This window comes from Geotrypetes seraphini, chromosome 3 (assembly GCF_902459505.1).
Source record: "Geotrypetes seraphini chromosome 3, aGeoSer1.1, whole genome shotgun sequence".
NCBI classification, from domain to species: domain Eukaryota; kingdom Metazoa; phylum Chordata; class Amphibia; order Gymnophiona; family Dermophiidae; genus Geotrypetes; species Geotrypetes seraphini.
Window position 1 is genome coordinate 88346691 of NC_047086.1, and position 19057 is coordinate 88365747.

Genomic DNA, 19057 nt, shown 5'->3' on the forward strand with positions numbered 1-19057 from the left:
TGGGCCCTAATCAATTATTGATGTTAATTGGGATTCATTTAAATTTATGCCGCAGGATCCACGTATAAAACTCCAGAAAGAGGGGTCGTGGGTAGAGCAGGGTGTTCCTGTAATTTAGAATAAGAGGGATCGGCATTTAATTTAAATGTGAGGATTGACACCAGGGTTTAGTTGGTATAAATCCTCATCCCTAAAGTTGGTTGTGGATCCCGGCACTAAATGCTGTTCTAGAAACGCCTAACTTTGAGTGGCATTTCTAGAAAATCACATAGTGCTATTTTTTTTTTCAGCACCATTTATACAATTTGGTCCATTATGTCTGTTTCTTTCCTAATAAAACCTAAAACCTCAGGGAGGCTGAAGATGCACGTACCTTATTACTGTTACATGTTACATTATTGTACATAATCTGTGATTTGTTGCTGTGACCTGTCTGAAATAGGTGGGCCGGCTATAAATATTTTACATAAAGAAAATAAAATAGGTATACAGGCCATTCCTACAATATCAACTAGAGACATGTCAGAAACTCAGTAACTTGCAATGTAATGATATCTAACATGAATCTTCAGCCATGTGCCCACCTCCCTTGCCCCCAGTGACAGCTCAAGGCCCTAACTCTGATAGTCCTCCATTCCTCCTTCCCTTTTCTACACTGCCCTACACAGTAGCCATAATATCCTTTCTCCTCCTCTCCTTTCTATCCCTTCTGGATCCAGTATTTCATCACTTCTTCCCCTCCCTATCTTTCCTTCTTACTCCACTCCCTTGTCTACCATTCTTCTGCTGCTGTTGTTATATCACTTCCCAGGTCTCTGCAAAGCTTCTCCCAGCTTTAATAAGGCCTTGCAGTAGAGGCCTGTGCTCAAATGTTTCTGCCTCCCACTCTTCCCCCTAACAGAAAGCCCTTCATCTGGGGAATGGGGGAAGGCAGAAGCACTTGAGCATTGCTCTCTATTGCAAGGCACAAGCACTCTACTGCCAGGGAGAAGCTTCAAAGAGAACCAGGAAGAGGAGCATGCTGGACATGGGAGTGGGAGAAGGAAAGGGAGATGAGATGATGCTTTCTTGCCACATACCCCCTCTCTAAATCAGTGGCCCACACACCAGTCCCAGGTAAATTCCCAGCCATTCAAGTTATCAGGATAGCCACAGTGAATATTCATGAGTGAGATTTGCAAGCTCCTCCTCCACTGCATGCAAATCGTTCTCATTTATTTATTTTAATCCACAAAAGCTTTACAAAAAAGTGAGCTACTTATTCTAAGTATATAACTAAACCCAAGGTTGGGAATTCATTTTTCTCTTTAACTGGTTTTTTTTTTCCTGTCACTAAAAACAACATAATAATGTGTGTAATTGGTGTTTTTAAAAAAAAATGTATTACTCAGTACTATAGAAGTTATAATCCATATAGTAAACTGTTGAATCATCATTTGACACTAAGGGCTCCTTTTACTAAGCTGTGTTAGCGTTTTTAGCGCACACAGCATTTTAGCGTGTGCTAAACCCACGCTACACGTCTAGAACTAACGCCAGCTCAATGCTGGCGTAAGCGCCTAGCACGCCAGCCTTAACGCGGCTTAGTAAAAAGAGCCCAAAGGCCTGATCGTAAGTTGAGATAAAATCAATGAATTTATTTTTTTTAACACGGTGCCAATATAGTCATCTTCTGTGAGAAGTACGGTAAAGGTTGACTGTTTTTCTTGGAAATTTAAATTCCTAATCCTACTTCATTTTCTTGGAAGAGAGGAGAAAATATGAGTGGAGAAATGGTTTGGTTTCACTTTAATTTTGTGGAGTTTCTTTTGTTTTGTTTTTAATTTCATACTTAAATCTAGGACTTTTCAACCTATTTATCTGATGGGCTCCATTTATCGAAGAAGGGAAATGATTTTGTTGCTGCTCAGCTGTGGTCTGTACTAGAAGAGAAATTGGGCACCCTCCCTCTCCTCCTTCCATACTGGGCTGATGTGGACAGAAAGAACCCTGAAGCCAGCCTCCTGGAAGCCTCTGCTTGGAAATAAGTCTGTCACCCTTGCCAGACAGTCAGATGGTTTCATTTGCCAGTGTGCCAGCAGCCTGAATCTGGGCAAGCTGTAAGCCCAAGTTCTTATCTTTTTATTGCCAAAATGTAACTACTTAAATGGATTCAATTTTAATTTCACCATTATCAGAAACTATAGGGCATTTCAAAGTTTAGCTCCTCTCTCTCCTGCAGCAATTGTGAAAACTGGGTTTTAAAGGAGAGTGTGGTGTTGTTAAAACTACAGCCTCAGCACCATAAGGTGGGTTTAAACACCATGCTGATCGTTGTGACCCCTTGGCAAGTCGCCTAATCCTCCACTGCCACACATACATTCAATTGTGAGCCCACCGGGACACAGATAAGGAAAATGCTTGAGTTCCTGATTTGTAACCCATTCTGATCCCCTTTGGGAGGATGGGCTAAAAAATCAATAAATAAAAACCTATGAAACCTAAAATTAAAAAAACCCCTCAACTGGCAATGATCCTTTTAAAACACAAGGTGGATCAAACTGTGACTGACACTGGATGAGGATTTGATATGCAGATGTGGGCAATAGTAGATCTAACCCATTCTTTAAGGACAATGAGTGGCTGTGTTGGGATAATGCAAACTGTAACTTACAAAGCAGGGAAAAGCTTTAGCTGAATAAGTGATTTCTTCAGAAAAACAGAAACTGCGACTGGTTTTCTTTAGATACTGCACTGCACTTTACAAGACTGTTGTACTATTCAGTATATGTGCCTCATCTTGGATTTTTTTTCTGAACAATTACATGATTTCGAAAATTAAAAGTTAACCTACACTTGGTAATATTTTCATCAAATTTTTATGCTTTGTGACAAGTGGTTGAATTAGCATCAGTTTGGAACTGGTCAGCAGCAGCTCTGATCAAGGCTTCCATCCTTTCTGCTGACCATTTGATTATTTTTTTCATTTATTTTAAAAATAGCCCCCCCCCCCCAACAAAAAAAAAGGTTCAAGCACATTTTACATTCATGTACTCCTGCAATTGGTGCATGAGATGCTACTGTTGAAAAGATTTTGAAGCATCAGAGGGAGTCATTCTTTAGAATGTAGAGAATGATGTCGGAGCCTTAGATTGTAAAGATTTAGGGCTCCTTTTATCAAGGTGCGCTAGCGGGATTAGCGCATCAGACATTTCATCACGCGCTAACCCTCGTGGCAAGCCAAAAAACTTGGAAGCGTTAGCAACTAGCGCAGCAGGAGGTTTAATGCACGGTATTCTGCGCGTTAAACCCTTACCGCAGCTTGATAAAAGGACCCCTAAGGTGAGCTAGGGCTTTAACGTGCAGAATAGTGTGCGCTACATTGCCGTGTGCACTAGACCTTAACGCCAGCATTGAGCTGGTAGCGCGCGGTAATTTCCTGCGTGCGCTAAAAATGCTAGCGCACCTTAGTAAAAGGAGCCCTTAATTGCCATTAAGTAATTAGAGGGGGAAGCTGTATTTTTTCAACACTTTATACTTTTAGATCTGAGGCAAATGCAGTTAGTGGAGAGAATTTTATTTTTTCCCCAGAATATTTTATTGAACTTTAAGAAAACAAATTACAATATAACATAAAAAGACAATAGTAAAAAAAAAAAAAAATCCTACATACAAAATTGTAGTCCTAGGGTGTTGTATCTATACTAATATACTGCCAGTACACTATCAACATTTATCCAATCAATTGGAGCAAACAATCCCATATTTTCTTAAACCTTTTTAAACTACTACTCAACTGTAAATATTTTCTCATATTTACTATATAAACATAACATATTCCACCAAATGTTATAATCTAATTTAGAGAAATCTTTCCAATTAAACAATATTGTTTTAATTGTTATCCTTACTAGATTTTTCAATAGCTGCGCTTTGCAAGTGTTTAACTCATTCTTAAGACCAAATCCCCCAAATATAATTACAGTGGAACCTTGGTTTACAAGCATAATTCGTTCCAGAAGTATGCTCGTAAACCAAATTGCTCGTATATCAAAGCGAGTTTCCCCATAGGAAGTAAGAGAAACTCGCTTTGATCCATTCCACCTCGTCCCACCCCCCCCCCCCCCCCCCCCCGAGGCTACCGGACTGCTCGGTTCCCCCCCCCCCCCCACTTGAGGCCACCGATGCTGCTCCATACCCCCCTCCCGTGATCCAGCATACCCCTCTGCGAACTGGCATCCCCCTCCTGCGCTATTCTACATCCCCCCGAGCACCGAAACGAAATCCCTTAGCCCGATTGGGCACCAGCAACAACGCATAGGACATGCCTGTACCTGGGCTGAGCAGTGCATCAAAAGAGATCCTCCCTGTTGCCTGTGCTGGGCTGGACTGGGCTTTGAGCATTTGCGCATGCTCAAAGCCTTCTGATCTCGCTCTCTCCGAGATTCTGAATCTGAGAATCTCGGAGAGAGCGAGATCAGAAGGCTTTGAGCATGCACAAATGCTCAAAGCCCAGCCCAGCACTGGCAACAGGGAGGATCTCCTTTGATGCACCGCCCAGCCCAGAAGAGGGAGGATCTTCGGGCAACGGCACCGGCATGTCCTATGCGTTGGTGCTGGTGCCCAATCGGGGTAAGGGATTTCGTTTCGGTGCTTGGGGGGGGATGTAGAATTGCGGGGGGGGGGGATGCCGGATGGCACTCGTAAATCGAGTCAAACTCGGTTTCCAAGGCGCCGATTTTGTGAATGTTTTGCTCGTCTTGCCAAACACTCGCAAACTGGTGCACTTGTAAACCAAGGTTTGACTGTATTGGGAAAGATAATGGGTCTGATATGGAAAGCAAAGCTGAAATAGTTGACCAGATTTTGTTCCAATAATTAGCTACATATGGACACTTAAATAACATGTGCTCTACAGTTCCAATTTCCACAAGTCCAGCAAAATTTTCATTTTGAGTCATTTATCTTTGACTATTTCAATGGGGTCCACATTGCTTACATTCAGTTCAATCGCTTGTACCACTGGGAAGCAGCTCCTTTACAGTTTAATAGAGAACAAAGTACAGTGGTGCCTCACACAACGAACTTAATTCGTTCCAGGAGCAAGTTTGTTATGCGAAAAGTTCGTTATGTGAAACGCGTTTTCCCATAACAATACATGTTAAAAAAATAATTCGTTCTGCAGCATAAAATATGCTAAGATGACATAAAAAAAGATAAATTTTTTGTTATTATGTTTATTTAGATACATCTAAAAACATAATTGTTTTTTAAAACAACACACATTTTTTAAATTTAAAGGCAGACTAAGTAGAGTCTAATTTTACAGTGAGAGAGGGCAGAGTCTCAGCGGCAAAAACTGGGACTTACCTGTTCATTTTTTTTTTTCTTGGCTTATTTTTGGTTGGCCCGGTGGTTTTCATGTTCTGTGGTGTTAGTTTTTTCTCTTTTTCGGTGCAGTAACATGGCAGCAGAGGTGGTTAAAAGTTGTTTCCGGTGTGGGAAGCGGCAAACACCATCGGGGTTATGCGCTGCAGGGTATGTGGACGCTTCGGGGGAAGATGTAACATTTCTTCTTCTGAGCGCTCACCCTTCCCTTCATGGGGAAGCGGCGAGAGTAGCTCCGCCCCCCCCCCAACGCATCAGCAGTAGGCGCCGGGCCCCTGCGAGCCGACGGTCCGCCACTGCACAGGGAGCCAGGCGGAGAGAGGGCAGTTAAGCGCAGTGCCTGCGCAGAAGGATGCAGCTCGGGCGACTTCGTTGTGTGAAATGAAGTTCGTTGTGGGAAGCAAGACCTGAAGTTCGTTGTGCGCAGCGTTCGCTGTGCGAGGCGTCCGTTATGCGAGGCACCACTGTAATGCCCAATCCGGTTACACATTTTGTTTCAGGATTTGTGGCTGTACTGACTTGATATAATGCAAGAGTTGAAGCCACTTGTAATCAGTGTTCCCGCTAAGCTGCGCTGGGGTGCGCTGACGCACAAAATATTACCTCGCAGCGCACAAGTTTCTCGTCACAGCGCACACAGTGTAGAGCACAGTTCTTCAACCGCCGGTCCGCAAACAAAATCTTGCCGGTCCGCGAAGGATTCGGTCCCCGCCGCAACGAAAGGCCGGCGTCAGCTGACTTGCAACTTCCTGTTGCAGTCGCTGTGCCGGGACTCCTGCCTTCGCCGGGACTCCTGCCTTCCACCGCGTTTGCCTCCTGCCTTGTCTCCGCACCTCCAGACCAGCAGCGGCAGCTGTGTATGCTTTTAACTTCGGCACAGAGCTGCCCCTAATCAATAGTTTAGCGCGGTTTCATAAGGCAGCCTCGGGGCCTTTGCTAGGCCGGCCCACATCGCATCATCGAAGCGGGCCGGCTATCAAAGGCCCCGAGGCTGCCTCATGAAACCGCGCTAAACTATTGATTAGGGGCAGCTCTGTGCCGAAGTTAAAAGCATACAGAGCTGCCGCTGCTGGTCTGAACTCTTGGGCCGCTGAAGGAGGGCAAAAAGCAGCTGTCCTGGAGGTTTCCCTTCCTCTCGCCTTTACAGGTTCCTTTTTTCCACCTTTTTTTTTTTCCTTCAAACGGCAACGGGCCCCAGCATCGACATCAATCAAGTAAGTTCCACTGTCAATCAAGCGGTTCTGCTCGGCCAAAGCTTCCCCTGTGACATGAGCCACCCTCAGGGGAAAGAAAGTGACCCACAAAGGTGAGGGGAAGGGGGGCAGATGATGGAAGTTGGGGGGGGGGAGAGAGAGAGAGAGAGAGAAGGGGCAGATGATGGAATGGAGGAGATGAGAGAGAGAGAGAAGGGGACAGATGATGGAAGTGAGAAGAAGGGAGAGAGAGCAGAAGGCAGATGGATGTCAGTTGAGAAGGGAGAGCAGATGCTGAATGGAAGTGGGGAAAGAACACATACTGGATGGAAGGAGGAGATAAATAAAGGGGGAAGAAAATAGTAAGATAATGGAGGGGTGAGGGAAAGGGGTGACAAGCTGTGTGTAGACACAGTGAAAAGAGGGAAACGGGACTAAATAGTAAGAAAGAATTTAATTTAGATGGAGGCAGAAAATAGAGAAGGAAGACCAGAGAAGAAAAGGGAAGAGAGAGCAGAGAATGATCAGATCTGAGTGGAGGAAATGAGAAGAGAGATATGCTAAAAACCACAGGGGGGAGGGAAGGATAGAGATACCAGACCATGAGGGGAACAGAAGGAAGATGATGGATGCTAGACCAAATTGGGGGGTGGGGGGGGGCAGGAGGAGAGATGGCAGAGAAAGACAGACAGTGAATGGAAGGGGCAGATGCTGGACTGAAGAGACAGAGAAGGTTATCATGCTGCTGTACCGGGCCATGGTACGCCCTCACCTGGAGTACTGCGTCCAGCACTGGTACTTTAAGAAGGACACGGTACTACTCGAAAGGATCCAGAGAAGAGCAACTAAAATGGTTAAGGGGCTGGAGGAGTTGCCGTACAGCGAAAGATTAGAGAAACTGGGCCTCTTCTCCCTTGAGCAGAGGAGATTGAGAGGGGACATGATAGAAACATTCAAGGTACTGAAGGGAATAGACTTAGTAGCTAAGGCAGGGAGAACGAGAGGGCACTCTCTAAAGTTGAAAGGGGATAGATTCCATACAAACGTAAGGAAGTTCTGTGGTAGAAAGCAACATATTTATTTGGCTCATAACTTGCTGGCGCCCGATATTTTTAGCTCACAGTGAAAAAAGTTTGCTCACAACACCCGCCAGCTTAGAGGGAACACTGCTTGTAATACTGTTGTTTAGGTAGTCCATGCTAAGAAATTTTGCTGATATATTAAATGTCTAATCTCTCATATATTCTATCTTCCTTCCACATCTTCCAGTCAATAATTGACCCTTGTATTTTGAATATTGGGTTATTCTATATTGATGCCCAACCTGTATCATTCCATCTAAGACTAACAGATTTTTTTTCCAATACCTGAAATGCTGTTTTAGTAGCAGTGAGCACCGGATTCTTTCTTGAGTAATTCTTATTAGTTTAAATGGTAACGTCCGCAGGGGTACATCAAACATTGCTTCTTCAAATTTAAACCGAGCAGGCAGTAATGATTGTGACTCAGGAAAAAACCATCTGTAACTTTGTTGAAGTATAAAGGTCAGCTGGAGAGCCTTTACAACATTTGAGAATATTGGTATTCATAAAAACTAGGAAAGTTGGCTCCTCTCCATAATCTTTACTACACTTAAGGATTTTTTAAGCTTTAGGAGGCTTGTTATTCCAAAGAAAGTTTTCCAACAAAATGGGTAACATACTAAGGGTATAGTTAATTACAGGCATAATCATCATCTCGATTGTATCTAAACGTCCCCACCACATCAGCTTGAGTGGCGACCATCTTGCTCTCGCCTTATTTATGTGATCATACATATGAGTAATGTTGTAAGTAATTGCCTTATCAACCGCTAGTCAAAAAAACCCCCACTCAAGTACTTAATTTTACAAGGTGACACAGGAATTCCAGCTCCTTAATCAGATGACCCACATCTGGACAGTTCAAGGACATAACCTCTAATTTTTATTTTTATTTAATATTTTTTATTTAGAAATTATTGAACACAAAATAAAACCACAACATTCAGAAACAGAATAACTTCTATTTTAGTAGTGTTCAATTTATATCCAGAACTGATGAAAAACTTTCAAAAATATGCAAAATATGTTTTATCGATTCTAGCAACACATCATCAGCATAGGCCAAAAGTTTTATTTCAGTTGAACCACAAGGTACTCCTTTAATATATGAGTTACTGTGTATTGCTATTAATAGAGGTTCTAAGGTTAAATTAAATAGCAAAGACGAAAGAGGACATTTCTATCTCGTACCTCAAGCAGGATAAAATGGATCAGACATCTTATTGTTCATGCATATCTTCATTACTAGAGCTTTTGTATAAGATTTTAATCAACAATGATTTTCCTTGGAAAACCAAATCACCTCAATACCTCAAATATGAAGGACCATTCAATGTGATCAAAATACCTTCTCTGCATCAAAGCTCATTGATAATAGTTGTGTGTCATTCCAAGATGCAAACGGAGCTACATTAGTAAACATCCTTGTATTATCACCGGAAAGTCACCCAACCATAAAACCATTTTGGTCCAGATGAATCAAAGTAGGCAAAACCTTCTGTAACCTATTCGCTAATATCTTGGCATATATTTTAGCATCCACATTGATAAGAGAAATGGGTCTAAAATTTTGAACTTGAAGATGATTTTTTCCAGGTTTTGGTATTACTATAATAGTAGCTTCAGTGAATGTACCTGTAATTATCCCTGCGCTAAATAAATATGAGTAATAGTCTAACAAATGGATTAACAATTCTCTGAAAGCCAAATAAAATTCCAAAGTTATGCCATCTGAACCAGGAGATTTGTCTTTAGCCATACCATAGTACTGGATGTTCCAGATTATCGAGAAAAGTGGAGGGAGCTATATTCTCATCCATTTCTGAAGTATATAAACATTGATAAAACTCTTGAAAACAATATTTCAGAATCTGATCTATCACAACCTGTATTTCTTGTATAGCATGAATATAAGTAGTAGATCTCTTAGCTTTTAAATATTGTGCTAATTGATGTCTATATCTATTATTATTTGCATAGTAAGCTGCATGATGCATAAATATATGCTTACTAGCATCTCTAGCTAGGGCAAGATTATATAAATAAGTTTCCTTTTGCAAACATTGTAATACCTCCATATTATTTGGATTGTCCTGATATTCTGCCTCTAAATCTTTAATAGAAAGTCTCTATATTACCTATTTGTTTATTTTTTTCTTTGGTTCAATATGCTATATTTGAAATGATGATCCCTCTAATGTAAGCCTTAAATGAGTCCCATATATAAGGCCAAGAAGACTCAGAAGGTTTATTTAAGTAAAAAAAAGAGCTGTATTGCATCCTTAATTTTAGGTCTGAAATCTTCTTTGAGCAATAAACTTACATCAAAATCTCCATGGGCCCCCTAACTGAACTTTACACAACCCTTTAATCTTTAACAACACTAAAGCATGGTCAGACACTGAAATTTCTTTAGGCTCTACTAAGTCGATATGTTTTGTTAAAGACTTACTGATTTAAAAAAAAAAATCTATTCTACAAAATGTTGCACGAGGAATAGAATGAAGAGTAAATTATTCTCCTGTAGGGTGAATAGTCCTCCAAGGATCAATCAGATTAAAGTGCAATAATAAATCTTGTAATTTATGCCAGGATCGATTCTTAGTAAATAAACGAGATTTCCTATCCATCTTTGGATCAAGAATGGTATTAAAATCACCTCCAATGTTGTTTCGCCATCTTCTAATAGAGCATTAGTAATAACATCATAAAAAGTAGGACTGTCTACATTAGGACCATAAATTCATAGCTGAAATTGTTTTTCCATTAATGAGCAGATTAACTGTAACCCATCTCCCAAATAGGTCGGATAAAACTGTTATAACTGACCGATTGCAGATCAAAATAGCTACCCCATTTTTAATACCCTCAGCTGGAGAAAATAAAACTGGCAAAGACCACTTTGTTTTAAGCTTAATAGATTCATGGGGCTTATAATCAAAACTTAAAGGGGATGGAATTCCTCTTGTATGAGGAAAGACTAAATAGGGCTCTTCAGCTTGGAAAAGAGACAGTTGAGTAGAGATATGATTGAAGTCTACAAAATCCTGAGTGGAGTAGAACGGTACAAGTGGACCGATTTTTCACTCCATCAAAAATTACAAAGACTCTATGAAATTACAAGGGAAATACTTTTAAAACCAATAGAAGGAAATTTTTTTTTCACTCAGAGAATAGTTAAGCTCTGGAACACATTGCCAGAGGTTGTGGTAAGAGTGGATAATGGAGCTGGTTTTAAGAAAGGTTTGGTCAAGTTCCTAGAGGAAAAGTCCATAGTCTGTTATTGAAAAAGACATGGGGAACCCACTGCTTGCCATGGATTGGTAGCATGGAATATTGCTACTCCTTGGATTTTGGCCAGGTACTAGTGACCGAGATTGGCCACCGTGAGAATGGGCTACTGGGATTGATGGACCATTAGTCTGACCCAGTAAGACTATTCTTATGTTCTTAAAAACCCACCCAAGTCAGCACTTGGACGACCTAAAAGACAGGTTGCCAATAATCAAACGTATCCAGGGACTTTTTAGGCCTCTGAATGCCACTGTGTGCCTAGAGCGGAAAGGGGCATATTTGGAGGAGTGGTTGGGGTGGGATATGGGCCGACCTAGACTTAGTTGTCCTCCAGGGATAATCAAATGTTTTACTAGACTTCTTGGATGGAACTTGTTTGTTTCACATGCTATGAGATTTCAACATTTATAAAATTTCAAGATTTATAAAAATTGCTATTTAAAGTATTCTGAATCGCTATGGATGTTTTTATGCCTATGAAGTTACTGGCCCTCTCTAGTTAGATGAGGGTTTCCTTCCCAATGGGGTTGAGGGTTTTTCTCCGTTGTTGAAATAATCTAGCAGCGCTTGTCTTGCTATATTACTTAACTTCTGTTTTTTTGTAAATAGTGGAGTTCCCCAGGGGACTGCTGCTTTTTAACATATTTATCAGTGATCTAGAGATAGGAATAACTAGTGAGATAATTAAATTTGCTGAAGACAACATTGTTCAAAATTGTGTTTGATTGGTCTAATGCAGGGATCTCAAAGTCCCTCCTTGAGGGCCGCAATCCAGTCGGGTTTTCAGGATTTCTACAATGAATATGCATGAGATCTATGTGCATGCACAGCTTTCAATGCATATTCATTGGGGAAATCCTGAAAACCCGACTGGATTGCGGCCCTCTAGGAGAGACTGAGATCCCTGGTCTAATGTATGCGAGAATATTTTCTTCCTTTCTGTGTGATTATGGGACTCATTTCATAGCACTTAAACACACAAATACTATAGAAATCTGTGGTACTTTGTAAATGTTGTAATTTTGAAAATTAATTAATTAAACGAGAGAGGCAACAGGCAAAGTCACTATTTTGAAAAAATGCTGCTGTTACAGTAACGGATAGAAAAGCAGTAATCAGACTATAAGCGGTGTATAAATATCTAAAATAAATCAGCTTAAATAATTTCATTCATAATTCTGTACAAAAATGTTTATTAGAACATACCAGAAATTGTTATACAGAATACCTAACATCTCACTTCTCTCCTCTTCCCATGTAAAATGTAAACCAGTACATCGCTTCAGAAACAATGCAACCAACCACAGCAAGAAAAATGTTTAGTTAAGATAAGAATACCATAAGGTACAAATTCAAGTATGTTTAACAAGCATCCATGAAAACACCATTCAGTCTTTATCACAGGTCAATCTCTGTCAAAATGACAAGTTGCATAACATTTTCTGAGTGTAATCAATGCACAGCACAATTTCACCTTACATTCCTAGTAGAAAGAGAACAGGAAATGGTAATTCTGTAATGCTGAGGGGCCCAACCACCAACCCTTAAGTGCTGAATAGAGGTCTAGTTTGTACATATCAATTTTCCTGAAATCCTGGAGGGTCAGAGGACACCATATCCCTGACCTAGAGCACAAATTCAGACTTTTGAGGTCTAAATCACTCAGGAGGCACTTGTTTCTTTTTGCCATTGCATAGCAGAATTGTATACAGTGTGATTTAAGAACCAGATTGATTAGCATATTTTGGTTATCCAGAAAATGTAACCCGTCCATAGCCTACAAGAACTGTAGTTGTATACCCCTACCCTTGAAAGTCCATCTAGTACAATAAGATACTAATTGGAAGAGAGATCTGCATAAATATGCTCCTGTAGGGAAGTTTCAAACCTCATTTTGTAAACCTTTGAGCTACTCTAGAAATAACTACGCTAACAGAAATAAAGTAATTTCCCCATCATTAAAATACAGGCAGTCCCCGGGTTAAGAACGAGTTACATTTTTAAAGCTGTTCTTAAGTCGGATTTGTATGTAACTCAGAACTTGTAGATTTTAAGATTCTTGCTGCTTACCTCTGCTCCCAGCTGTCAAAAGGGCCAACTGTCTCAATGTTCCCTCTAAGGTACAGCATGCCCAACCACACACTCTTCTTAATGTGGCCATGCATCGTTCCTGAACCTGTTGCAGGAGAACTATAGGAGTCTAAGCCACTGGAAATACTGCTCAGTGAATCAAATGAAGCCACGACCGCATTCATGAGTCGTACTTAAGTCGGGTGTCTATAACTCGGAGGCTGCCTGTAACCAATCTGCCTGATTCAAATTAGCTGTCAAGGAGGCCCATGTGATCAGAATTCACCATTGTTATACAGTAGCCTATTCAAAGAACAATTTGGATTTATTTAACATTTGTTAAAATTTAAGGAAGACCCTAGCATGCTTTATAATATAATATTTTAACAACATACTCATAGGGTATATATAAACTTGTCTGTTTTATCAAAAGGAGAGAGTAGATACGACATTATTAAATGCAGTTGTAGCTTGGTAAAATGGAGCAAAAATGCAATAAGTCATGCCAAATCACAACAGTCAGCGGCAGAAGGGCATGTTATACTCAAATTCTAGGATTTTTTCCTCATTCACAATTCAGTGCTCAAAACTAGTTGCACAAAGCACCCATCCTCCTTTACTTTGCTATATTACCATCACAGCTCTAATCATGATGAAACAGCACCATTTCAGTTGTTAACACATGAAAATATAGACAAGCAATTATAGAAGGACTAAATAATCTTAATTATTCTTAGAAAGCAACAAAGGGGGACTTTTACTAAGGTGTGCTAGCCGATTTAGCGCGCGCTAAATGCTAACGCGTCCATTATATTCTAAGGACGCGTTAACATTTAGTGCGCGCTAAATCGGCTAGTGCGCCTTAGTAAAAGACCCCCAAAGTTAGCAAATGCTGATTTTTCTTCATAAATTATCAAATTAGATTCAAGGCAAAAAAAAACCCACGTTTTGAAAATTATGTTTAATATTTTAAAAAAATGCAGTTTTTCTTCCATGATCAGGCTCAGAGCTTTAAATATTAAATGGCTACATACACATGAGAGAGGACTACTAGCAAGTAAGACCAATCCCTTCTCTTCCACACATGTAGTGTTCTAGTGCCAAGAACTATACATTTGAATGTACATGTGATAAAGAGATTTTTAAAGTGCAATCACAAACTCCAGAAGAAGCTGATGGCTGGTGAAGGTTTTCCAGAAACTAAAATGTGTATATAAATTCTAAAAATTTTACAGAGTGCAAAAACTGATCAACAGAATCTCCATATAATATGTTGCAAACAAACTGACTTTTCTGGAATATCTGTATTTTAAATTGGTTTTGTTGATTCTTTTAGTTTAGTAATGCTCCAGACCACAGGATGTATCATTTTTCCTTTAGAAAATGAGAGAAATTGATACAAAGGCTAACTATATGTAAATTGTTTTTAGAATGATCTGAAATCTTTGTATTTATTTCTAAATGAAACTTATAGAATAGGGCCTCTTCAGTGGCATTGCACAGCAAGCTATCAGAGTTCAATTCCTAAGCTTGGATTCCTCGGGGTTGCTGAGGCAGTATTTAGATCCACTATGGAAAAATTCTTGAAGATTGGAAGTGAGGTAAGTTGAACAACTCAAACAGTGTGCAGTCCTCACTTAACAGGATGAACTATTCAAAAAAAGAACAGACCAACTTGTGACGTTCTTCATCTTGCTTTATTCAAAATATATTTTCTCTTTTCATTCTTGCTCCAATACTCATAAGCCCGACGGAACCCGTTTCGCCAAACTGGCTTTATCAAGGGTTCCAGCAAGGAGCACTTAATTTGGCTTCCTCTTGCTCACAGGGCAGGAGCAAGAGGAAGCCAAATTAAGTGCTCCTTGATAAAGCCAGTTTGGCGAAACGGGTCCCGTCGGGCTTATGAGCATTGGAGCAAGAATGAAAAGAGAAAATATATTTTGAATAAAGCAAGATGAAGAACGTCACAAGTTGGTCTGTTCTTTTTTTGAATAGTTCATCCTGTTAAGTGAGGACTGCACACTGTTTGAGCAGTATTTAGATCCCCTTTGGGAGGGTGTCCCAGTATCATACAATGGTGACACCTACTGGCCAGACTCACAGTGCACATATACTGTGTTCTAGAACAGTGGTTCCCAACCCTGTCCTGGAGGACCACCAGCCAGTCAGGTTTTCAAGATAGCCCTAATGAATATGCATGGAGCACCTCCATTATATGCAAATCTCTTTCATTAGGGTTATCCCAAAAACATGACTGACTGGTGGTCCTCCAGGATAGGGTTGGGAACCACTGCTCTAGAAGCCACAGTCTAGCACCTGGTTAAGTACTATGACTGCAAACAGTTGACAGATAGGGAGAGGATAAAACCCTCTGCCCAGCAGAAGCTGTTCTGACCGAGCTGAAAACCCAAAGAAGCGAAAGGAAACCATGGGCTAAAACAATAAATAAAAGGAAAGCTATTGCCAAACATTTTCCACCAATGTACAACAATTTTTCTGTAAGTAACTTTGTTCCTTCTGGTGTTTAACTACACATATAAACTGCAGCATTCCCTGTGTTCACAAGAATCTTAAGTGATATCCACTGTATTCTATACAGACCTTTATAATGTCTATCAGATCCCTACCATCTTTATCAGTGCCAAAAACAAAACATAAGTAAGAAAACAAGTGAGTGAACCACAATCTGGACTGTTTTTCTACTTAAGTGGGAATAGTCTTCCACTTCAGGTTATTGAGGCCAGCAGCGTGCCTGATTTTAAGGCCAAATGGGATAGACACGTGGGATCTATTCACAGAGAAGGTAGGGGAGGGTCATTGGGGTGGGCAGACTAGATGGGCCTTGGCCCTTATCTGCCGTCTATTTCTATGTTTCTATAATCTAACACTGAATACAATGTGAAAAAACTCCTGTGATAAGTACTTTCTTATATGTAACTATAATGCACCAAGACTTTTCTCCTGTTCTTTGTCTATGAGTAAAAAAGCTAAGTTCATCAGGCCTGGTCATATCTGAGTACTCCTGTCTGATAGGAAATACCAAGGTTGTATGTGAGGGCTTTTGTTTGCAATTCTTCCCATCTCTACCAAAAGATACAAAATAATGACAAATAAAAATGTTAACACACAGTCTAATATCAAGATAAATTATCTGGTTTTGCATCACAAAGTTGAAGGAAATGTTAAAGGGTGAGAGCACATAAAAGTAAACCAAATTAGAAAAGCTTTTAAAAAATGTTTCAGCTGGTGTGTTAAAAAAGTTAGATGTGTAATACTAGGACAGATTAAAGTCTTTAATAAGGAAGTTCATACACATGACCAGCATCTGTAGAAGGTCACTTCCTTATCTTCTCCCATTTACTGAGCCCCAGCCCTCCTCCCCCCCCCTGCCAAATATAAACCTATGCTCATATAGTGAAATGGATTTAGATTCAATCTGTGAAACTTTACTTTGGACATATTTGACCATAGCAAATAAGGCATATAAAAAAAATATCAGCAATCTGTTTCTTTACTGTCAACTCGACTTTGACGCTGTAATTTAAAAGAGGAAGCTTTTTCACTCCTGGTGATTGAATGATCAGTGAGATCCTCAAAAGATTTTGCAGCTGAGCTGCTGTTTGGGAACGGATCATCACTGAAATCGTTGTCCACATGAGAGTCCATGCTGGGGTCTTCCTGAATAGTGTCCATTCTCTGGTGGTCCAGCTTTGGAGGCGCAGCTGCAGGGCCCATCACCACCAGAGGCTGCATTGACTGGAAGCGGCTGGCAGGCTGGGTAGCAGGATTGGGTTTGACGATACGAACAGATGCAGAATCCATGCTGCTGAGCATTTCAACATTCTGGAAAAATACAAAGACCTTGGTAACCTAGGGAAGTTAGTTCTAATGGAACTCCTCGAGGTGATGTGGTGGAAGCTTTCCTCCATTTGGCACAGGAGTACAAAATCTATACACTTTCACATCTTTTTAAGCCTTCTTACTGGAATTCATTATAGATGTGTTACACTCTATTGAAGCCAAACCATGACCCCTGAATACTGTAGGGTGTTTTGCAGGAGACAAAATTAGGTGAGCAGTATTATTTGGCTTTGCTTTATTAAACAAATTTTGTGCTGTTTTGTCATTAAGCATAAAACAGTGTGTTCTCAATCCAGTCCTCAGGGCACACCCAATCAGTTAGGTTTTCAGCATATCCATAATGAATATGCATGAAGTAGGTTACAATACAATGGAGGCAGTACATTTAAATCTGCCTCCTGCCTAATCATTGTGGACATCCTGAAAACTTGACCAGCTAAAATTGCCCTGAGGACTGGACTGAGAAAGCGTAGTTACTCACCTGTAATGGATGATAACCGAAGACAGCAGAAAGATAGTCTCACATATGAGTGATGCCATCCATGGAACCCATTCACTGACAGTAAAAATGTGTATTGTCACTTTAAATCTTTAAGACTTCCTGTACTGTGCATATGCTAGTGCCTTCCTGCCTGATGGCAGCTTGCAGGACCATCAGTTCAGTAACAAAACTAAGCAGTCAACTAGGGGAGGCTGGAGAGTTGTGAGAATATCTGCTTGCTGCCCTCAGATAACATCCATTACAGGTGAGTAACTACACTTTATCTGAGGTGAAGCAGGCAGTATATTCTCACACGTGGAACTTCCTAGTGGCCAAGATCATGTCTCTGAAAAGAGAATTATTAACAACTCACAAGAGCCTGGGAAAACCCAGAAGGGTTGGAGGGTAAGTTTGCATTTAAGTAGAGAATAAATTTTCTAGAACTGCTTGGCCGAACCGAATATCCTGTTTGGAAGATTCTCCAGCCAGTAATGGAATGTGAAGGCATGAATGGAGGATTAGGTGAGTGTTGCATAGATGTCCTGTGTAGGAGTGGAACGTAGATTGGTTATTGAAGTTGATATTTATCACATTTTATATGCAGACACAAGATTATTGCCTTGAGCTTGTACAGGTTTGTGCGACTCACAAATGGAAGATTTGATTAGATTAGATTATGAACATCAGCACAGTCCGCTTGTATATGGAAATGGATGTCTTTATGACAGAAGGTCCTAATCTGTTAGGAACGTATATGAAAAATAGTGGAAAGGAAGTCTTGTCAAAGAAGGTTGGGCCAATCTAAAGTGCAAGAAAGAGTCCATTTATAATGTAAAATGTGAAGGGCTGCTCCACTAGGGTGAGAACAGTGTCTTGAAAGGAAGAGGAGAATTACAAATTGAAATGGGTAAAAACCTCAAAATGCCCTTTGGGGGGAACTTCAAAAGTGTATGAAGTACCTTAATGTGAAGGTAGAATGGAGAAATATGAAAAGAGTACTTTTCAAGTGAGATGGTAAAGAGATGAAACAAGACTGGCTGAAATGGTGGCTTCAGCAGACTGGATCATATAACTTTAAGAACCGGAGGTTTGAGGTAGTTTGGTATGATAAAGACTTTCCAAAAACCTGGAAAGGACAAGATGAAAGATAATGGCTCTTAGCACTGAGACGAACTGTGGGTGGAACAATCTGAAGAGTAGATAGAAAGGTGGAGGAGATAGTCTAGAACCAATGGGAGAGAACAAGCAATTGGATTAAGAGAGTGGATATTACAGACTGTGAAGAGAAATGATAGCAATGCTGTGTGGATAGCAATGCTGTGTGGATAGCAATGCTGTGTGCTTCAATGCATCTACTCAGCAGGAGTGATAGCATGCCAGGAGTTGAGTTTGAGTAGCCTCCAGGAGAGCTGTCATGCATTCCAGCCAAAGTTGTAATAAGGAACTGTAGAATTGATGATTTGAAGAGCTTATTGTGGGGAGATCATGCTTGATCTGCAGCATCCAGGGATTTGTGGCAATGGCGCTAGTACCACTGTTGTTAAAGGTACAGTATGTAGTGGCATGGCCGGTACCAATATTGGCAAAGGTACATTATGGGGAGTTAGCGCTGATATCAATGTTGGTAAAAGCACATTAGGTGCTGATATCATCGGTACCAATTTTGGCAAAGGTACAATAGGTGCTGGTACCAATTTTGGCAAAGGTAC

The 19057-nt window shown here is 40.5% G+C and overlaps 2 protein-coding genes across 3 annotated transcripts in view; one reads left to right on the forward strand and one right to left on the reverse strand.

Moving 5' to 3' along the window:
* The window catches only part of IAH1 (isoamyl acetate hydrolyzing esterase 1 (putative)), a 38283-nt gene extending 35441 nt beyond the window's left edge, over window positions 1-2842 (forward strand). The window contains exon 6 of the mRNA XM_033939731.1: window positions 1842-2842. Within this exon, the coding sequence (XP_033795622.1) occupies window positions 1842-2027 (186 nt within the window). The 3' untranslated portion in view covers window positions 2028-2842. The remainder of the gene's footprint in view (window positions 1-1841) is intronic.
* A 12127-nt stretch (window positions 2843-14969) lies between these two features.
* ADAM17 (ADAM metallopeptidase domain 17) overlaps window positions 14970-19057 on the reverse strand; it is a 170617-nt gene continuing 166529 nt past the window's right edge. For both annotated transcript variants that reach the window (XM_033936709.1, XM_033936710.1), the window contains one exon: window positions 14970-16849. In XM_033936709.1, coding sequence (XP_033792600.1) covers window positions 16502-16849 — 348 coding nt within the window. In that variant the 3' untranslated portion in view covers window positions 14970-16501. The remainder of the gene's footprint in view (window positions 16850-19057) is intronic.